General features: G+C 43.6%; 2 protein-coding genes across 7 annotated transcripts in view; both read left to right on the forward strand.

The window, feature by feature from the left end:
* On the forward strand, window positions 1–7,741 carry LOC139405831 (V-type proton ATPase subunit C 1-A). The gene is made up of 13 exons (XM_071148266.1): window positions 1–142; window positions 534–722; window positions 1,989–2,056; window positions 3,437–3,522; window positions 3,966–4,060; window positions 4,307–4,398; window positions 4,590–4,688; window positions 4,783–4,851; window positions 5,509–5,601; window positions 5,678–5,771; window positions 5,973–6,070; window positions 6,236–6,362; window positions 6,606–7,741. The coding sequence occupies exons 2-13, from the start codon at window positions 591–593 to the stop codon at window positions 6,699–6,701; spliced, it is 1,149 nt and encodes a 382-aa protein (XP_071004367.1). The 5' UTR covers window positions 1–142; window positions 534–590; the 3' UTR covers window positions 6,702–7,741.
* Window positions 7,742–8,232: 491 nt separating this feature from the next.
* The window catches only part of LOC139391170 (protein spire homolog 1-like), a 72,421-nt gene continuing 61,642 nt past the window's right edge, over window positions 8,233–19,011 (forward strand). For 5 of the 6 annotated variants that reach the window (XM_071138739.1, XM_071138756.1, XM_071138764.1 and 2 more), the window contains exons 1-2: window positions 8,340–8,836; window positions 17,531–17,559. In XM_071138739.1, the coding sequence (XP_070994840.1) occupies window positions 8,482–8,836; window positions 17,531–17,559 (384 nt within the window). In that variant the 5' untranslated portion in view covers window positions 8,340–8,481. Of the gene's footprint in view, window positions 8,837–17,530; window positions 17,560–19,011 lie in introns of all 6 variants that reach the window. The other variant, XM_071138748.1, reaches the window with a different exon arrangement.

The raw sequence follows: 19,011 nt of genomic DNA on the forward strand, positions 1-19,011 counted from the left end.
GCCTCTCTGTTCCTCATCTGATCAGCTGACTTGAATGTGATGCTGCTGGAAAGACCTCTAGGATTAGGATTTGATTGGCAATTGTGAATATTAAACCATAGGAATTGATTAGTGTTCGAATAGTTTTGTCATTAGATCTCAGGTAAGAAATGGGAAAACTGTATTTTTATTTTTTTTACTGTAAATCTCCTCGATATCATGTGATACCAGCTAGCTAGCTATGGGTCATGTTTCAATCAACTGAGAATGTCACTTGCAGTAACGTTAGTGAGGTTTAGCTAACGTTAACAACTTTTGATGTAAAGCAATAGAAGACAAATATAATTTCTCTTGCATGCTAGCTAACCAGATATATCAGCAGCACGTAGATAAGACAGGTTTGGGAAGACATATTGATTAAATAGCAGTCAATGTTGTCTGCTATCATTTATCAACTGATGTATCAACATGAAATAGAGAATAACGTTGCGATTGATAATACCGTACTACAAATTAAGTCCTGTTGAACAAGTACATTTTTTCTTGTCTTACAGCACCCATCTCTGTGCATTTCGTTTTGAGCCTGTAGTCATCAGTGTATAGCTGTAACCATGACAGAGTTCTGGTTGATCTCAGCTCCTGGAGAGAAGACCTGCCAGCAGACATGGGACCAGATGATGGTGGCCACCACGCGCAACAACAACCTGTCCACCAACAACAAGTTCAACATCCCAGACCTCAAGGTTAGCCTGCAGTAGTAGCCATAGATAGTAGCTACTACATTACCATACTAACTTGTAGGGCTGAGCAATATATTTTGAATACAGGCACAGAGCCACATACCGGTATGGATTTTTACAGTACCATCTATAACAATATGTTGACAGTGCTAAATAAATAACAAGTTACTAGTTTTCTCCGAGTTTGGTTGAGTATAAAATAATCACAATGGAGAAAGCCCAATAATAACACTTAGAATTCACTTGTTGCCATCCTGCGGTCATGCACTACTCAAAAACCGACATACCATCAAAAATTAGAAAATTATTGAATGAAAATAGCCATATCGCCCAACTAACTTATACTGAACAAACATAAAAACGCAACATGTAAAGTGTTGGTCCCATGTTTCATGAGCTGAAATAAAAGATCCCAGAAATGTTCCATATGCAAAAAAGCTTATTTCTCAAATCCCTGTTAGTGAAAATTTCTCCTTTGCCAAGATGTTTTATTTATTTCACTTTTATTTAACCAGGTAGGCTAGTTGGGAACAAGTTCTAATTTACAACTGTGACCTGGCATAGATAATCCATCCACCTGACAGGTGTGGCATATCATTTTTAAGTAAGAGATAAGAATAACAAATAATTAAAGAGCAGCAGTAAATAACAATAGTGGGGCTATATACAAGGGGTACCGGTACAGAGTCAATGTGCGGGGGCACCAGTGTCGAGGTAATATATAGGTAGAGTTATTAAAGTGACTATACATAAATAATAACAGAGAGTAGCAGCAGCATAGAGGGGGGGGGGGGGGGGGGGGGGGGGCAATGCAAATAGTATGAGTGGCCATTTGATTAACTGTTCAGGAGTCTTATGGCTTGGGGGTAGAAGCTGTTTAGAAGTCTCTTGGACCTAGACTTGGTGCACCGGTACCGCTTGTCGTGCTGTAGCAGAGAGAACAGTCTATAACTAGTGTGGCTGGAGTCTTTGACAATTTTTTGGGCCTTCCTCTGACACCGCCTGGTATAGAGGTCCTGGATGGCAGGAAGGTTGGCCCCGGTGATGTACTGGGCCGTTCGCACTACCCTCTGTAGTTCATTTAGGCCTCTGGTATTAAGCCAATGAACCGATGGGCTCACCCCATCTATAAAATGGGCTCACCCCATCTATAAAATGGGCTCACCCCATCTATAAAATGGGCTCACCCTGGGTATATGATGGAAGGGGAAATACTGTTTGAATTAAAGCTTTGACACATTTGGCCTTTTTTCCTTTTTACATTAACAGGTGGGGACACTAGATGTGTTAGTTGGGCTGTCAGATGACCTGGCCAAACTGGACTCCTTTATCGAAGGGTAGGTTTTTTACTACACTGCAATTTCCCCTTTGAACATTAAGTATCACTTCAGAACAAAATATCACATTCATTACTATGTATACAGCTTGTCCATTGTGAATGTGTTGTGATAGACATATTATTTGTGTTAAAGTGCCTGTGATGTCTTCGGTGTCCAGTCAATTCTGTAATCCCTCCGTGGCCCTAGCTTTGCTACAATAAGGAATTTCACACCAACGTGAGGTTAGCAGGCCCAGAGACTAAAGTTAGCGATTTACAGTTTGGTGACACACCGGCATCTCTTTACTCAGTCATATTTATCGCTCATGACTTGTGTGCTACTGTTGGTTTGAAGTTATTTATAATCCTTGGAAAACCTTGACGTCCAAAAATTCACACATACTAAACAAGCCCTGCTTCCTTTGTAGACACGGACTCTCAAAGAATGGCAACGGTAGAAACCCAGTTACCTCTCAGAGGGCAATATCAGCCTTGTTCTGGAACTGGTCTGTTGGAAATTTGAAGATGAGAAAGCCGAAGTAACACCTTTATAGACTGATTTGGGATTCTCTTAATCTGACAGCGTTTTTAGGTGTCAGTTGTCTAGACAAACAAGCCTGAGTCTTATTGACATCAAGCATTCTGTCATTGCACAGAATTTAGTTTTTCTCCATCGTTCACTGATCGCACATCCATTGGAATGTAGTCATATCAAGTATTATCCGCATCATTTTGGTTCAGGGAAGGCAACTACAGTGCTAAAAAAAATAGTGAAAAACAGAAACGGATTGTAAATGATCTGTTAATTATCAGTTAACCAACTGATTAATTGGTTATCAAGAATTGGTTGATAACCAATGATCCTTAGTAGGCCTACAGGTCCATTTTCTATTTAAAAGGTCTTTCATCAATATACTGTATAATGTGAACAGTTGTTAGTCTGGTGCTGTAGATTATATATAGATAGATAAACACTCATACCCTGACCAATGAACAGTCTGCTTAGACTTTGATGTTTTGAGCAGAGTGCTATATGAATGCATGGTATATTTAAGCAATAAGGCCCGAGGAGGTGTGGTATATAGGCAATATACCACGGCTAAGGGCTGTTCTTAATCACGACACAACGCTGAGTGCCTGGATATAGCCGTTAGCCATGGTATATTGGCCATATATCACAAACCCCCGAGGTGCCTTGTTGCTATTATAAATTGTTTACCAATGTAATTAGAGCAGTAAAAATAACTGTTTTGTCATACCCATGGTATACGGTCTGATATACCATGGCTGTCATCCAATCAGCATTCAGGGCTCGAACCACCAGGTTTATAATCCCCTTTTGATGTGAGGGCTTGCTGACTGCAGCCTGACTGTGTGAATGTTTCCTGGCTGTTTACAGTGTGGTGAAGAAGGTGTCTCAGTACATGGCTGATGTGTTAGAGGACAGCCGAGACAAAGTCCAGGAGAACCTGCTGGCCAACGGAGGTACTTATCATCACATACAAGTTACTCATATGGAAACAATACAGGTAGTTATCACATACAAGATACTGGTATCAAAACAATGGAGGCAGTTAATTGAATTACTAGAACAGCCATTCCCATTCAAGTTTATCATTCTATTTCTATCATTATCATCACGTACAAGTTACTCATATGAAAACAATGGGGGACATTGGAGATTAGCTAGTTAGTTGTCATCACATACAAATGAGTCCAGGAAGTGTGCTTCTGCCTCTACTGTGCACATTGATTGACTAAGGAATGATCCTTTTAACCTGTTAATACGAAATACTAAAGAAATACCAGCACATTTAGAAATGGTTGATTAGAGTATCTTGCAATTACCCATAAAGCCATGCATCATAATGTAAAAACGTCATTCTAACAAGTCCTTTCCTCAATAACAATGCCTTGATTCCCTCTAGTGGATCTGGTGACCTACATCACACGGTTTCAGTGGGACATGGCCAAGTACCCCATCAAGCAGTCACTGAAGAACATCTCTGATATCATATCCAAGGCAAGTCTTTCTCCTACCCTCATCTGATTCTCTTGATAATTAGCTAGACGGAAACCCTTTTTTATAACTGTCATGTAGTCATGATTTTGATAGCGTATGAAGGTATAGAAATATCAACAAGTAAATTATATTTCAATGGTATCAATCAACTGTATTTTTACTACCTCTTGAGCAAATCTGTTGTTAAACACTGCACAGTTTTTACGTGGGTCATATTCTGAGTACTTGACCTCTTCCTCTCTACAGCAAGTAAGCCAGATTGACAACGACCTGAAGGCCAGAGCCTCTGCCTACAACAACCTGAAAGGGAACCTGCAGAATCTGGAGAGGAAGAACGCGTGAGTCAAGTTTTTTTGCTCGAAGACGTGACTATATTTTCCACTGCTTCTAATCTATGCCTTCAGTGAGAATTATATTTGAACCAGTTGAGGAAAGGTCTTCCAATGCATATTTGCTTTGTTCAATTGTTTCTTTCAACATTGTTTACATTATCATTAATGTATCGTGCAATACCGTGTTGTGTCTGTAGGGGGAGCCTGCTGACCAGGAGTCTGGCTGACATTGTCAAGAAGGAGGACTTTGTGATTGACTCTGAGTATCTGATCACTATGCTGGTGGTTGTACCAAAGTAAGTACAACTTTTTCCCAGTTTAGAACAGTGTCGTATTGAAACTTTTTTTTATAACACCTGTTTGCTGTCTAACAATTCTGGATCCTTCTAGGACGAGTTATGTTGACTGGCAGAAGACCTATGAAACGTTGTCTGAAATGGTGGTACCCCGATCCACTAAGTAAGTATATTGGAGATTCAGAGCCCATGGTGAATGCATATTAAAATAGCTACTCCCGGGGGGAGCAGTGGTTAAGGGCGCTGTACTGCAGCGCCAGCTGTGCCACCAGAGACTCTGGGTTCGCGCCCAGGCTCTGTCGTAACCGGCCACGACCGGGAGGTCCGTGGGGCGACGCACAATTGGCCTAGCGTCGTCCGGGTTAGGGAGGGTTTGGCCGTTAGGGATATCCTTGTCTCATCGCGCACCATTGACTCCTGTGGCGGGCCGGGCGCAGTGCGCGCTAACCAAGGTTGCCAGGTGCACAGTGTTTCCTCCGACACATTGGTGCGGCTTCCAGGTTGGATGCTCGCTGTGTTAAAAAGCAGTGCGGCTTGGTTGGGTTGTGTATCGGAGGACGCATGACTTTCAACCTTCGTCTCTCCCGAGCCCATACGGGAGTTGTAGCGATGAGACAATTAACAATTGGATACCACGAAATTGGGGAGAAAAAAAAAAAGACATTTTTTTTAATTTAATTTAAAAAAAAAAAATTAAATAACTACTTGTCTCTTGTACATTGTCTCTTCAATCCATATCTTAGTATTTTCTGCTCATGAAGTGATTTCATTGTGAGTCCATCATGCCTGTCTGACTGTTCTCTTTGTCCCATTATTACAGCCTGCTGTTTGAGGACCATGACAGTGGTCTGTTCAGCGTCACCCTATTCAGGAAGGCCATTGATGACTTCAGACACAAGGCCAGAGAGAACAAGTAAGACACACACACACACAAACACACACACACACACACTCTTCTCCATATGTAATTATCTTGCTGTGTCTATCAGGTACACAGTCAGGGACTTCCAGTACAACGAGCAGGAGATGAATGCGGACAAAGAGGAGATGACACGTCTCTCCACAGACAAGAAGAAGCAGTTTGTAAGTCATATGACTGGGAATATGATGCCTGACCAAGGTATATGTGACTGAAACGTTGCACTGTAAAGAAATGTTTTATTGCAAGTACACTTCGTGTTCGGACATCCCTGCAACCATTCTGGGATGGGTTGGGTGGGTGAAACTATTGGACAGTGGGGTGGATGGAGCCTCTAACCCTAAGCCTTATTTTCCCTCTGTCAGGGGCCACTGGTGCGATGGCTGAAAGTGAACTTCAGTGAGGCCTTCATCGCATGGATTCACATCAAGGCTCTGAGGGTCTTTGTGGAGTCTGTCTTAAGGTATGACGATCACACTGTACTAACAGTCGTCCAATTGTTAGATGTTTGTAGTGAATGACAAGATGCTTGTGACAAGAAGTCAACCTGAATGCAAATAAAATATCTAACTGACTGTGTGCTGTGCCTGCTGTTAGTGATTTAACTGCTCTGTCCATGCTCCCACAGATATGGGCTGCCTGTGAACTTCCAGGCCATGCTGCTCCAGCCCAACAAGAAGAACATGAAGAAACTGAGGGAGGTTCTCAATGACCTATACAAACACCTGGACAGCAGCGCTGCAGCTGTCATCGATGTGAGTAATTAGACGTGATGTATATATACCCGTTGTGTCCAGATGAATACTTGTTCTATCTTTGTAGTAATGTGGCATTGCGATGCCAAACACATGTTGTATATTAGAAATTCTGGCACATTAGCTAAATGTGATTTGATATGGTCTGGTTCAGCAGACCTGTTAGACAACCACATTATCCCTGTCGTGTTAATGTTATTTACCATGTAAGCTAATGGTCTCTGTTTCTTTATTCTCTTGTAGACTGCCATGGATATCCCTGGTCTGAACCTGAGCCAGCAGGAGTACTACCCTTATGTTTACTACAAGATAGACTGCAACCTGCTGGACTTTAAATAGATTTTCACTGTACCTGACCCCTCTGTTCTGTCTTTATGCTGAGTACCCACTAACTTGTGTTTTCCCGTAAATCTTTCTCCCAGTCTTGCTATTTTCTCCGTTCTCTGCTCTGCTATTTACTCTCCTCTCTAATCGTCCTCTCCTCTCCTCATGTCTGGGTGATGCTGTTTATCCTTGCTCTCCTCAGATGTGCATGCTCATTCCTTGTGGTTTAAAGCACTTAGTGACCCCCTTCATCTGTACAAACTGAGGACAAACAATGGCTTGATGTTTATTTTGTTGGTTTTGTTTACATATTTTTTGTAAAACAGCATAATCAAAGTACACTGTCTTTAAAGGCCCAGTGCAGTCAAAACTGATTTTTCTGTGTTTTATATATATTTCCACACTGAGGTTGGAACGATATTGTGGAATAAGGCCATTTTAGCCTGTTTTGGCGTGACTGGTGACAAATTAATGAATAAACCAATATGAAAGTGTTCCAAACCTCTCTGCCAATAACAGCTAGTTTTCAGTTTTTCCATCCCCAATCCAAAACAGTCCTAGTCATTGCTTGAGAAATTGCTCTTGCTAAAACGCTATTTTTTTTGTTACTTTTTGAAAATTTTAATTGAAAAAACTCACCGTATTTAATTGTTACCCAGAAAGGATTTGATGTTGCAATAAACCGGCTGCATTGGGCCTTTATGTGCTGAAACGAATAAGATCTCTAAATATTTATTTCGGGTAGTTTATGTATTTTCAATCATTCCACGTCTGTGTTGTGCATATTGATAGCTACATCTTTGAGTGGCACTATTCATAGATACTTGTGTATGTGACCAATTTGTTCTTTTACCTGCACATCTAAGCATATCTGGTACATGTTCATGAGGTATTGGTTCACCTTGGCAACAAATAGTGTTACAAAGATGCTATATTTGTGTGTTATCTCATGTTGTGTATATTTGATGTTAAAAGATATATATATATATATATATATACGTATGTGTAAGCATTATGTATGCTATGAATAGATAAAACAGTCAATATGAAGAAAATGGTCTGTTTTGTCTGTGATTGGGGGTTAGCGTGTGTCTGTCTTGGTAGGCTATATCGGTAGGTAAGGTTGTAAACATTACATATTGACAACATATTACAATGAATGGCCAGGCCCTGCAGGAATCGTCCAAGTTTACAGTTGTGTGAGAGAAAGAGAGTGAGTCATGCTTGGCCTCTGCAGAACTAAGGGAAGGGTAGTTAGAGGAAGTTCCTCCATAGAGAAGTAGGAATGTACATAACCCTTAAGAAATCCCTGCCTTCAAACAATATGAGGAATTCAATATGAATAGAAATGTGCTCCCAAATCCATCATTGAGAAATAGTATTTGTTTGAGAGCATAACATCATTGCCAGAGTAGCCTACACATTGCCTAGATGTATTCACATACGCTGTGGTCTATCAAATTGGACAGCAGATGGCACAAAATAACAGGGAAAGTGGGAAATAAAGTCCTCTAGCTGCGCATGTCACCTATTCCTCGGCGACTTCATTCCTCTGAAGTCGCCGAAACCTGACAGGCGTTCAGACCATGCAAACAATCCGTCATATGACTGGTACCCATACGAAAACACTGCAAGGCGGGGGAAATAATAATCACTGTCGGTGGTGGTGCTGCTGTTGCGAGGGAGAGGGAACCGCATCTCCCGATGTCTTCAGGCTGCCCGGATCGTTTGTTTATCTGCGGCTCCCGGTTTATTCGTGTCAACCCCGGCCTTTCTCGGTCGATAGAATGAAAGGATGGCCAAGCGGCGAGATGCGGACGAGGAGAACGGAGAGCTGATCGGCCCTGCTGCGGTCCAGCGAGATGCGACGCTGTATCCCGGGATGGCAAAAATGGACGGAATGGAGGAAAGAGGGGGAAGTGAACTGTCTTTAGAGGAGATTTTAATGCTCTACAGCCAACCGATAAATGAAGAGCAGGCTTGGGCAGTGTGTTACCAATGCTGCGTAAACCTGGCTCAGGGACATAGGAGGAATTCTGGCCCAGCTGCCGGTGCATCAGTGGTGGATACTGCGAAGAGGATTGAGGGACCACAGGATGTGAGGATTCAGAAAGACGGAGCTGTCAAATTACAATATGAAGGCTGTGATGGTAGGTACAATAATTATGTAATGATGATGTTTGCAATGCGTTCATTATTTTTTCTGGCAGTTTTATTTTCGTTTCGCCAACACATTGGTAATATTACCTATTCCTAAAATGAGAAAATATGTAATAATGTTGAATTAATGTAGAACCTAGGTCAACAAGGCAGCTGGATACCGACTAATAGATTCATATGTCATGCTTTCCAATTGTTGGCTATTGCATTTAGTGAGCTGGCTCAGACGTTGTTGTTTTTTCCCCTTCGCACATCACATGTTCATGTTCATCATCCACACTCCATGAAATAGCTTACTGGGATAAAAAACAAGAGCATATTTCCATGGCACAATTTGTTGCTGCCCGGAGTGACATACAGTGCATTCGGGAAAGTATTCAGACCCCTTCACCTTTTCCACATTTCGTTACGTTAGAGCCTTATTTTAAAATGGATTAAATAAATACATGTCCTCATCAATCTACACATAATACCCCATAATGAAAAAGTGAAAACAGGTTTTTAGAAATGTTTGCAAATGTATTACAAATGAAAAACAGAAATACCTTAAGTATTCGGACCATTTGCTATGAGACTCGAAATTGAGCTCAGGTGCATCCTGTTTCCATTGATCATCCTTGAGATGTTTCTACAACTTGATTGGAGTCCACCTGTGGTAAATTAAATTGATTTGACATGATTTGGAAAGGCACACACCTATCTATATAAGGTCCCACAGTTGACAGTGCATGTCAGAGAAAAAAACCAAGCCATGAGGTTGAAGGAATTGTCCTTAGAGCCCCGAGACAGGATTGTGTTGAGGCACAGATCTGGGGAAGGGTATCAAACCAATTTATGTAGCATTGAAGACCCCCCAAGAACACAGTGGCCAACCATAATTCTTAAATGGAAGAAGTTTGGAACCACCAAGACTATTTCTAGAGTTGGCTGCCTGGCCAAACTGAGCAATAGGGGGAGAAGGGCCTTGGTCAGGGAGGTGACCAAGAACCCGATGGTTACGCTGACAGGGCTCCAGCGTTCCTCTGTGAAGATGAGAGAACCTTCCAGAAGGACAACCATCTCTGCAGCACTTCAATCAGGCCTTTATGGTAGAGTGGCCAGACTGAAGCCACTTCTCAGTAAAAGTCACATGACAGCCCACTTGGAGTTTGCCAAAAGGCACCTAAAGGCCTTTCAGACCATGAGAAACAAGATTGTCTGGTCTGATGAAACCAAGATTGATCTCTTTGGCCTGAATGCCAAGCATCACATCTGTAAGAAACCTGGCACCATCCCTTACAGTGAAGCGTGATGGTGGCAGCATCATACTGTGGGGATGTTTTTCAGGGGCAGGGACTGGGAGACCAGTCAGGATCGAGAGAAAGATGAACGGAGTAAAGTACAGAGAGATCCTTGATGAAAACCTGCTCTAGAGTGCACAGGACCTCAGACTGGGGCGAAGGTTCACCTTCCAACACGACAATGACCCTAAGCACACAGCCAAGACAACGTAGGAATGGCGTCGTGACAGCTCTCCATCCAACCTGACAGAGCTTGAGAGGATCTGCATAGAAGAATGAGAGAAACTCCCCAAATACAAGTGTGCCAAGCTTGTAGCGTCATACCCAAGAAGACTCAGTTGGTTTTTTTGTATACATTTGCAAAAATGTCTAAAAACTTTGCTTTGTCATTATGGGGTACTGTGTGTAGAGTGATAAGGGGGGAAAAACTATTTTATCAAAATAAGGCTGTAGCGTAACAAAATTTGGAAAAGTCAAGGGGTCTGTAAACTTTCCGAATCCACTATACTGTACGGTGATGGTGGTGGATGTGGCCCCATATCAACCTTTTAAAATGTATTTTTGTAGACTGTTTTTTATGGAGTGTTTTCATTGCCATAAAGACCCTCAACCAATGGTATGACTGCATGATGGCCCCAAGCCACATCATCATCATCATCATCATCATCATCATCATCACTGTAGTCATCAATGGACTTATGCCTTAACAGCTGGGGCCTAGCTAAACTGTTGACATTGTCTTGTGTTACACCTGATATGACACAGCAAAAATGTGTGTAGTCTGGGTGTGCCTTTGAAACTGCTTGAATACCCATTCTCCTTGCTCCAGCCAAACGCTACGCCACACCCACGGGCATTAGTTTCTTCTCCGCAGTGAGTCTGGATCTGAGTCCCCGACCCGTCACCTAGCCTCTGTCGAGACCCCAACAACAGGAAGTTCCGGTTTTCAGGGGAAACGGAAAGAGAGGCTGTGACGTTAACAAGGCAACATCACCTTAACTCCTCCACATTTACTGGATTGGTTGAACAGTGCAGAAAATAACCTCCCCGACAGTTTTTATCCCTTTTTCTCTCAAGTTCAGTATGTAAGGGATCTAGTTTCAGGTGTTCATTTTACGCCTGCTACGTTAGGTTATGCGAATGCAAACACATTCGGGGGCCGTCTGATTGGTCCAGAACCAATGAGTTGGGCCAAAGCCAGAACAAACATGGGTAAAACTGTGGCTTAAAAATTTGACAATGGCTTTCATACTCTGATAGGGCAGCGGATAGCTTAGCGGTTAAGACTGGTGGGCCAGTAACCGAAAGGTTACTGGCCCACGTGCCCTTGAGCAAGGCACGTAACCCTAATTGCTCCTGTAAGTCGCTCTGGATAAGAGCGTCTGCTAAATGACTAAAATGTAAAATGTAATTGGTTAAAGGTGATCCAATCGCTGATGACTTTGTTTTGTACAACGCCCCTCGTCACCACAAACAATTTCAATGATGACAGTCTCAGACTAAAGTATGTAGCAAACAACAGAGCAAAAAAATAATTTACTGTGAGTCATCAGGCTACCTGTAAAAATGACTAGGAATTACAAGTAATGTGTCTTGTCTTGCATGTGGAGAGTTCTTGTCGGTCTTCCTCCTCGCTAGTATCCTGTAATCAGATTCCCAGATACATACTCTATTTCACCCAATATGTCTTTGTTTATTTACCCATGGTGTCACAGGGAAGCTGTACCCTAGCTCTTACTCAGTTACACACCTTGAGTCAATGTGTGCTGAGTCAATTTGATGGCTTATTGGCTTTGGACTCAATGTACTCCATGCTTAATCAGCTTTTTTACATTTACATTTGAGTCATTTAGCAGACACTCTTATCCAGAGTGACTTAATGTGTGTGTGCATACATTTTCCTACATTTTCCTACTGGTCCCCGGTGGGAATGAAAACCCACATCTCTGGCGTTGATAGCACCATCCTCTACCAGCTGAGACACACGGGACCTTTTTGGCATTAATGAACGGACTGTGCATAGTAAGGGTGGAATATGTGGTGTACTGTATTTTATTTGACGTGCCTGGCAGTGTGTTAGTAACTCAGTAATAGTAATTGGGGATGGGAGGTTTTGCATGGTTTGCTACTGGTCTGAGGATGGCTACTCTACAGGCAATGCTGTTATTGAATGTGGTATCATCATGTGTGTTATTACACTTTAATCATCTGTGATTATTACATTAATATGACTAAAGATAATCATCTGTTGAGTTAATGTAGATAGGCTAACTTTATTCTTGCGATGCCTTTCTTTTTCTAGTGCCTTAAATCCATTGTAATATCTTTCTACGCTGATTTGTTACGTGATTTTCATATTTGATGGATTCTCAGCACTGAGCACTCTGATGTCTGGTTAACTGTGCTAAAGTTCAAGGGGTCTCCCCCAAGGCATATCAGCCATGCCAGTTGTGTTCAGAGACAGACAGACAGGCATGCAGAAAGAAAAACTGAGAGAGAGCCTTCTTCCAACCAATTTGTCACTGACCCACAGTTTCATGATTGATTGCATTTATCATAATGTTTACTGTGGCCTCGCTGTTGTTTAGATTGTCTCGCCGTACCTCCCTGATGAGAGAGAGAGAGAGAGAGAGAGAGAGAGAGAGAGAGAGAGAGAGAGAGAGAGAGAGAGAGAGAGAGAGAGAGAGAGAGAGAGAGAGAGAGAGAGAGAGAGAGAGAGAGAGAGAGAGAGAGAGAGAGAGAGAGAGAGAGAGAGAGAGAGAGAGAGAGAGAGAGAGAGAGAGAGAGAGAGTGCTTGCGCAGTGGAAAGGGACAGTGAAAATCTGTATAGCACTTTGTGGCAACTGCTGATGTAAAACGGGCTTTATAAAATAAATTGGATTTGAAAATAAGGACCATTGGTTTAGTCACTGATTCAAGGACAATGGTTGTGAGTAGTTCTGTTGGGCTGTTGACGTCCTGAAATATTAGACCTCCATCTTGTTTTTTCTCATCAATGAATGGGGCAGTCACAAGCAAATGATTTGAACATGTTGTTTTGCAGGATGTTACAATAGAGCTTGTCATTGTGTATGTGGAGAGGGTCATCAAAAAAGAATCTGCTTGGTCACGTTATTGAAGTTAATAAACATTTCATGACGATGACATGGTGGCTTGGAGGAACATTTAGGCCTAACCCAGAGGCTTCTTGAATGAAATGTATTGATTCATTTTAGCTGTGTGTATGCAGGCAAAGGCAGAGACAAGGCCAGTGACTGACTGGCAGAGGTAGAGGCCGAGGCAGTGACTGACTGGCAGAGGCAGTAACAGAGACTGACTGGCAGAGGCAGTAACAGAGACTGACTGGCAGAGGTAGAGGCCGAGGCAGTGACTGACTGGCAGAGGCAGTAACAGAGACTGACTGGCAGAGGCAGTAACAGAGACTGACTGGCAGAGGTAGAGGCCGAGGCAGTGACTGACTGGCAGAGGCAGTAACAGAGACTGACTGGCAGAGGTAGAGGCCGAGGCAGTGACTGACTGGCAGAGGCAGTAACAGAGACTGACTGGCAGAGGTAGAGGCCGAGGCAGTGACTGACTGACAGAGGCAGTAACAGAGACTGACTGGAAGAGGTAGGGGCCGAGTCAGTGGCTGACTGGCAGAGGCAGTAACAGAGGCTGACTGGCAGAGGTAGGGGCCGAGGCAGTGACTGACTGGCAGAGGCAGTAACAGAGACTGACTGGCAGAGGTAGAGGCCGAGGCAGTGACTGACTGGCAGAGGCAGTAACAGAGACTGACTTGCAGAGGTAGAGGCAGAGGCAGTGACAGAGACTAACTGGCAGAGATAGAAGCAGAGGAAGAAGCAGAGGCAGTGAGAGAGACTGACTGGTAGAGGCAGAGGCAGTGACAGAGACTGACTGGTAGAGGCAGAGGCAGTGACAGAGACTGACTGGCAGAGGTAGAAGCAGAGGCAGTGAGAGAGACTGTCTGGCAGAGACAGTGACAGAGACTGACTGGCAGAGACAGTGACAGAGACCGACTGGCAGAGGTAGAGGCAGAGGCAGTGACAGAGACTGACTGGCAGAGGTAGAAGCAGAGGCAGTGAGAGAGACTGTCTGGCAGAGGTAGAAGCAGAGACAGTGAGAGAGACTGTCTGGCAGAGACAGTGACAGAGACCGACTGGCAGAGACAGTGACAGAGACCGACTGGCAGAGGTAGAGGCAGAGGCAGTGACAGAGACTGACTGGCAGAGGTAGAAGCAGAGGCAGTGAGAGAGACTGTCTGGCAGAGGTAGAAGCAGAGACAGTGAGAGAGACTGTCTGGCAGAGACAGTGACAGAGACCGACTGGCAGAGACAGTGACAGAGACCGGCTGGCAGAGGTAGAGGCAGAGGCAGTGACAGAGACTGACTGGCAGAGGTAGAAGCAGAGGCAGTGAGAGAGACTGTCTGGCAGAGGTAGAAGCAGAGACAGTGAGAGAGACTGTCTGGCAGAGACAGTGACAGAGACCGACTGGCAGAGACAGTGACAGAGACCGACTGGCAGAGGTAGAGGCAGAGGCAGTGACAGAGACTGACTGGCAGAGGTAGAAGCAGAGGCAGTGAGAGAGACTGTCTGGCAGAGGTAGAAGCAGAGACAGTGAGAGAGACTGTCTGGCAGAGACAGTGACAGAGACCGACTGCAGAGACAGTGACAGAGACCGACTGGCAGAGGTAGAGGCAGAGGCAGTGACAGAGACTGACTGGCAGAGGTAGAAGCAGAGGCAGTGAGAGAGACTGACTGGCAGAGGCAGAGGCAGAGGCAGTGAGAGAGACAGAGACAGGGTGTCATCAGTAGTAGCCACCAACCAAGTGGTGAGAATGAACTACTGCTTTCATTGACTGTGACCCAGTTAATGATGTTGTCTTAAAGACACATTCCTATATCTTCTTCTTGTTCTTCTTCCATGGACTCTGTTTTTTCTGGTCAGGTTTACGATCCTATAAAGAATTCTGACCCTATTATCTACTGTGCTACAGCATATAGGCAAGGTTAGCCCTCATGGTAGTCAATTTATGTTATAATGCACACTTGTGTTGTACTTTACCTATTTTGCTCAAGATGGTGGTTCTGCCTCACTTGATTAAACAGCTTTCATTTTATGACAGTCTGATAATAATAACCTTGTTTGACTGAGCAGATTATCTTCATGGCTGATGGCCAGTTAGTGACTCCATCACGGAGTCACCGGAGCCTTTGTTGCTCGTTGACCTTTTGACTCGGGCTGATCCACGTTTGAGTTACCAGAGAGTTGCCATGGCAACTGCAGTCAGCTGCCCAGGGGTGGTTCATGTGCGAGACCTAAATGCATACAGTCGTGGCCAAAAGTTTTGAGAATGACACAAATATTAATTTGCACAAAGTTTGCTGCTTCAGTGTCTTTAGATATTTTTGTCAGATGTTACTATGGAATACTGAAGTGTAATTACATGCATTTCATATATGTCAAAATATGTCAATATTTACAGTGTTCTTTTTCTTTTTCAAGACTTCTGCAATCCGCCCTGACATGCTGTCAATTAACTTCTGGGCCACATCCTGACTGATGGCAGCCCATTCTTGCATAATCAATGCTTGGAGTTTGTCAGAATTTGTGGGTTTTTGTTTGTCCACCCACCTCTTGAGGATTGACCACAAGTTGTCAATGGGATTAAGGTCTGGGGAGTTTTGTGGCCATGGACCCAAAATATTGATGTTTTGTTCCCTGAGCCACTTAGTTATCACTTTTGCCTTATGGCAAGGTGCTCCATCATGCTGGAGAAGGCATTGTTCGTCACCAAACTGTTCCTGGATGGTTGGGAGAAGTTGCTCTCGTAGGATGTGTTGGTACCATTCTTTATTCATGGCTGTGTTCTTAGGCAAAATTGTGAGTGAGCCCATTCCCTTGGCTGAGAAGCAACCCCACACATGAATGGTCTCAGGATGCTTTACTGTTGGCATGACACAGGACTGATGGTAGTGCTCACCTTGTTTTCTCCGAACAAGCTTTTTTCCGGATGCAATCCGGAAAGGGGATTCATCAGCAATCGGAAAGGGGATTCATCAGAGAAAATGACTTTACCCCAGTCCTCAGCAGTCCAATCCCTGTACCTTTTGCAGAACATCAGTCTGTCCCTGATGTTTTTCCTGGAATTAAGTGTCTTCTTTGCTGCTCTTCTTGACGCCAGGCCATCCTCCAAAAGTCTTCACCTCACTGTGCGTGCAGATGCACTCACACCTGCCTGCTGCCATTCCTGAGCAAGCTCTGTACTGGTGGTGCCCCGATCCCGTAGCTGAATCAACTTTAGGAGATGGTCCTGGCGCTTGCTGGACTTTTTTGGGCGCCCTGGAGCCTTCTTCACAACAATTGAGCCGCTCTCCTTGAAGTTCTTGATGATCCGATAAATGGTTGATTTAGGTGCAATCTTACTGGCAGCAATATCCTTGCCTTTGAAGCCCTTTTTGTGCAAAGCAATGATGATGACATGTGTTTCCTTGCAGGTAACCATGGTTGACAGAGGATGAACAATGATTCCAAGCACCACCCTCCTTTTGAAGCTTCTAGTCTGTTATTTGAACTCAATCAGCATGACAGAGTGATCTCCAGCCTTGTCCTCGTCAACACTCACACCTGTGTTAACGAGAGAATCACTGACATGATGTCAGCTGGTCCTTTTGTGGCAAGGCTGAAATGCAGTGGAAATGTTTTTTGGGGATTCAGTTCATTTGCATGGCAAAGAGGGACTTTGCAATTACTTGCAATTCATCTGATCACTCTTCATAACATTCTGAAGTATATGCAAATTGCCATCATACAAACTGAGGCAGCAGACTTTGTGAAAATTAATATTCGTGTCATTCTCAAAACTTTTGGCCACGACTGTACAGTATCTCATAACATATTAGGCCCAGTTGAAATCAATAATACAGATATAGGGGGAAAACACACTGCAGGTTCAGTAAGAATGTTCAGGCTGAATCTGAGGTGATCCTGTTAACCATGTTAAAACTGACACCTTACATGCTGTTTCCTCTGCAGACATTGTCATATTGGATTATCGACACATAAATACATCTGTCTTTCAGATACAGTGTACAGAAACATTGACCCAGCGGCATGATTTTCACATTTTAATTGACCTGCAATTAATTGAATTGTGGCCTCTGTTTTAGTTACAGTAAAGGTTTAGTATAAAACAATACATGCTCTCTCTTGACCTGAAAGGCTGAGTTGGTTGGGCCAGTTGTTAACGTCTTATTGTAGCTCTGAGAGTTCATCATGTTTGCATAAGCCCTTCTCAGTCACAGATAGTTTCACATCCAGGTCATAACCAAGCCAATGTATTTTAAGATGCTTTGCTTTAGTCATAAATTCCCTGTTGACCACAACTTTCCTCTGTGTCTCCACAGGTAAATCCATCCCAGCCACATCAACAGAGGTGAGTGGCATGTTTCTGACTTCCTTGTTTCTGGGAAGATATCTGTAATAATACGAAAGAAAGATGTTGAGCAGGAGGGCCGACCGTGTTCCAATGGAATTCTACCTGGCGAAACCGGGCCGGCAACAGTCACAGTGGTGGATGGAGACTATCTGTACAAGCATAGGGCGTGTTAATCCTGCTTGATGACAACCTGCTGCCAGGGGCATTGTGGTGGTGGTTTCACTAGTGCTTTACCATACTGTCTGTGCAGTGCACACCTCATTCACAGCATCTAGCTCAGAGGTTAGACTAGAGAGAATGGATATGACCACACCTACACTATGTGTAACATGGGACTGTCATTGACAGTGAGGCAATTTCAAATACACTAGCAGTCATTAACTAAAACAAGAACATCTGAAAAAATATATATCATAACACCTAGAACGAAGTCCTAACAGGAGCGATGATGGAATCTATTTGGAGATAAGTGATAGATAGACCTTCACTACAGACTCTCTAGGCTCTCAGCTGGTCTGACTGACTGGGCTGGCGAAATGAATGTCACCATGCGAGCTCTCCCCATTGATGTTGGCTCTGGGTGACATCTAAAGGGCTAATTAGAGCGCTATATTGTAATTTACCTTCCCAGCAACCTCTTCTCAGCCTCTTCCTCCAGCTGATATGGTGATGGGAATAGTTCAATTCCATTCAATACAATTTTATTTATCCTCTCAGGGACAAACAGCAGTGCTGTTCAAGTAGTCTCGCGCACAGCCTGGGGAGGAGGTTACTGCTCAAGTGGAGCAATAGCTATTGTTCTCTGTGTATCAGGTGATGTGTCTAGCTAGCATATTTTTGTGTTAGTACGTCATCATCATTACCACGAGGCTAGTAGTATTAGAGAACATGATATGAGGAAACTATTTCCCATCAATGTCCTACATGACTGCAGTTTACTCTGTGTCTTGCATGTATTCAGGGTGGGCTAAATGTATTGTTGAACCAATAATCTGTCTTCAGTCGGGTGGAACTTTGGGAGTCCTGAAAATGGCGCCGGAGGAGATGGCCGCCGTTTTATGGTCTCCTAACCAATTGTGCTATTATGTGGGTTTTTTCATGTTATTTGTAACTGATTTTGTACATAATGTTTCTGCAACCGTATCTTATGGCAGAAAAGAGCTTCTAGATATCAGGACAGCGATCACTCACCTCGGATTAGACAAAGATTGTTTCTACAACAACAACAACAGCAGCAAGCAGGACTCACACGATATTCTCCAAACACCCCACAGGACAGACATACCAATTATTTGCAAGAGGAAGCGACGCAGAGGAAGAAGAGCCGGATGCCTCGTCCGGACCCGCAGAAGGCGAGAAGGAAAGCTGCCGTTACCGTCAATATTACTCGCCAACGTGCAATCATTGGACAATAAACTAGACGAGGTACGATCACGAATATCCTACCAA

The sequence above is a fragment of the Oncorhynchus clarkii genome, chromosome 3 (assembly GCF_045791955.1).
Source record: "Oncorhynchus clarkii lewisi isolate Uvic-CL-2024 chromosome 3, UVic_Ocla_1.0, whole genome shotgun sequence".
Lineage (NCBI taxonomy): Eukaryota > Metazoa > Chordata > Actinopteri > Salmoniformes > Salmonidae > Oncorhynchus > Oncorhynchus clarkii.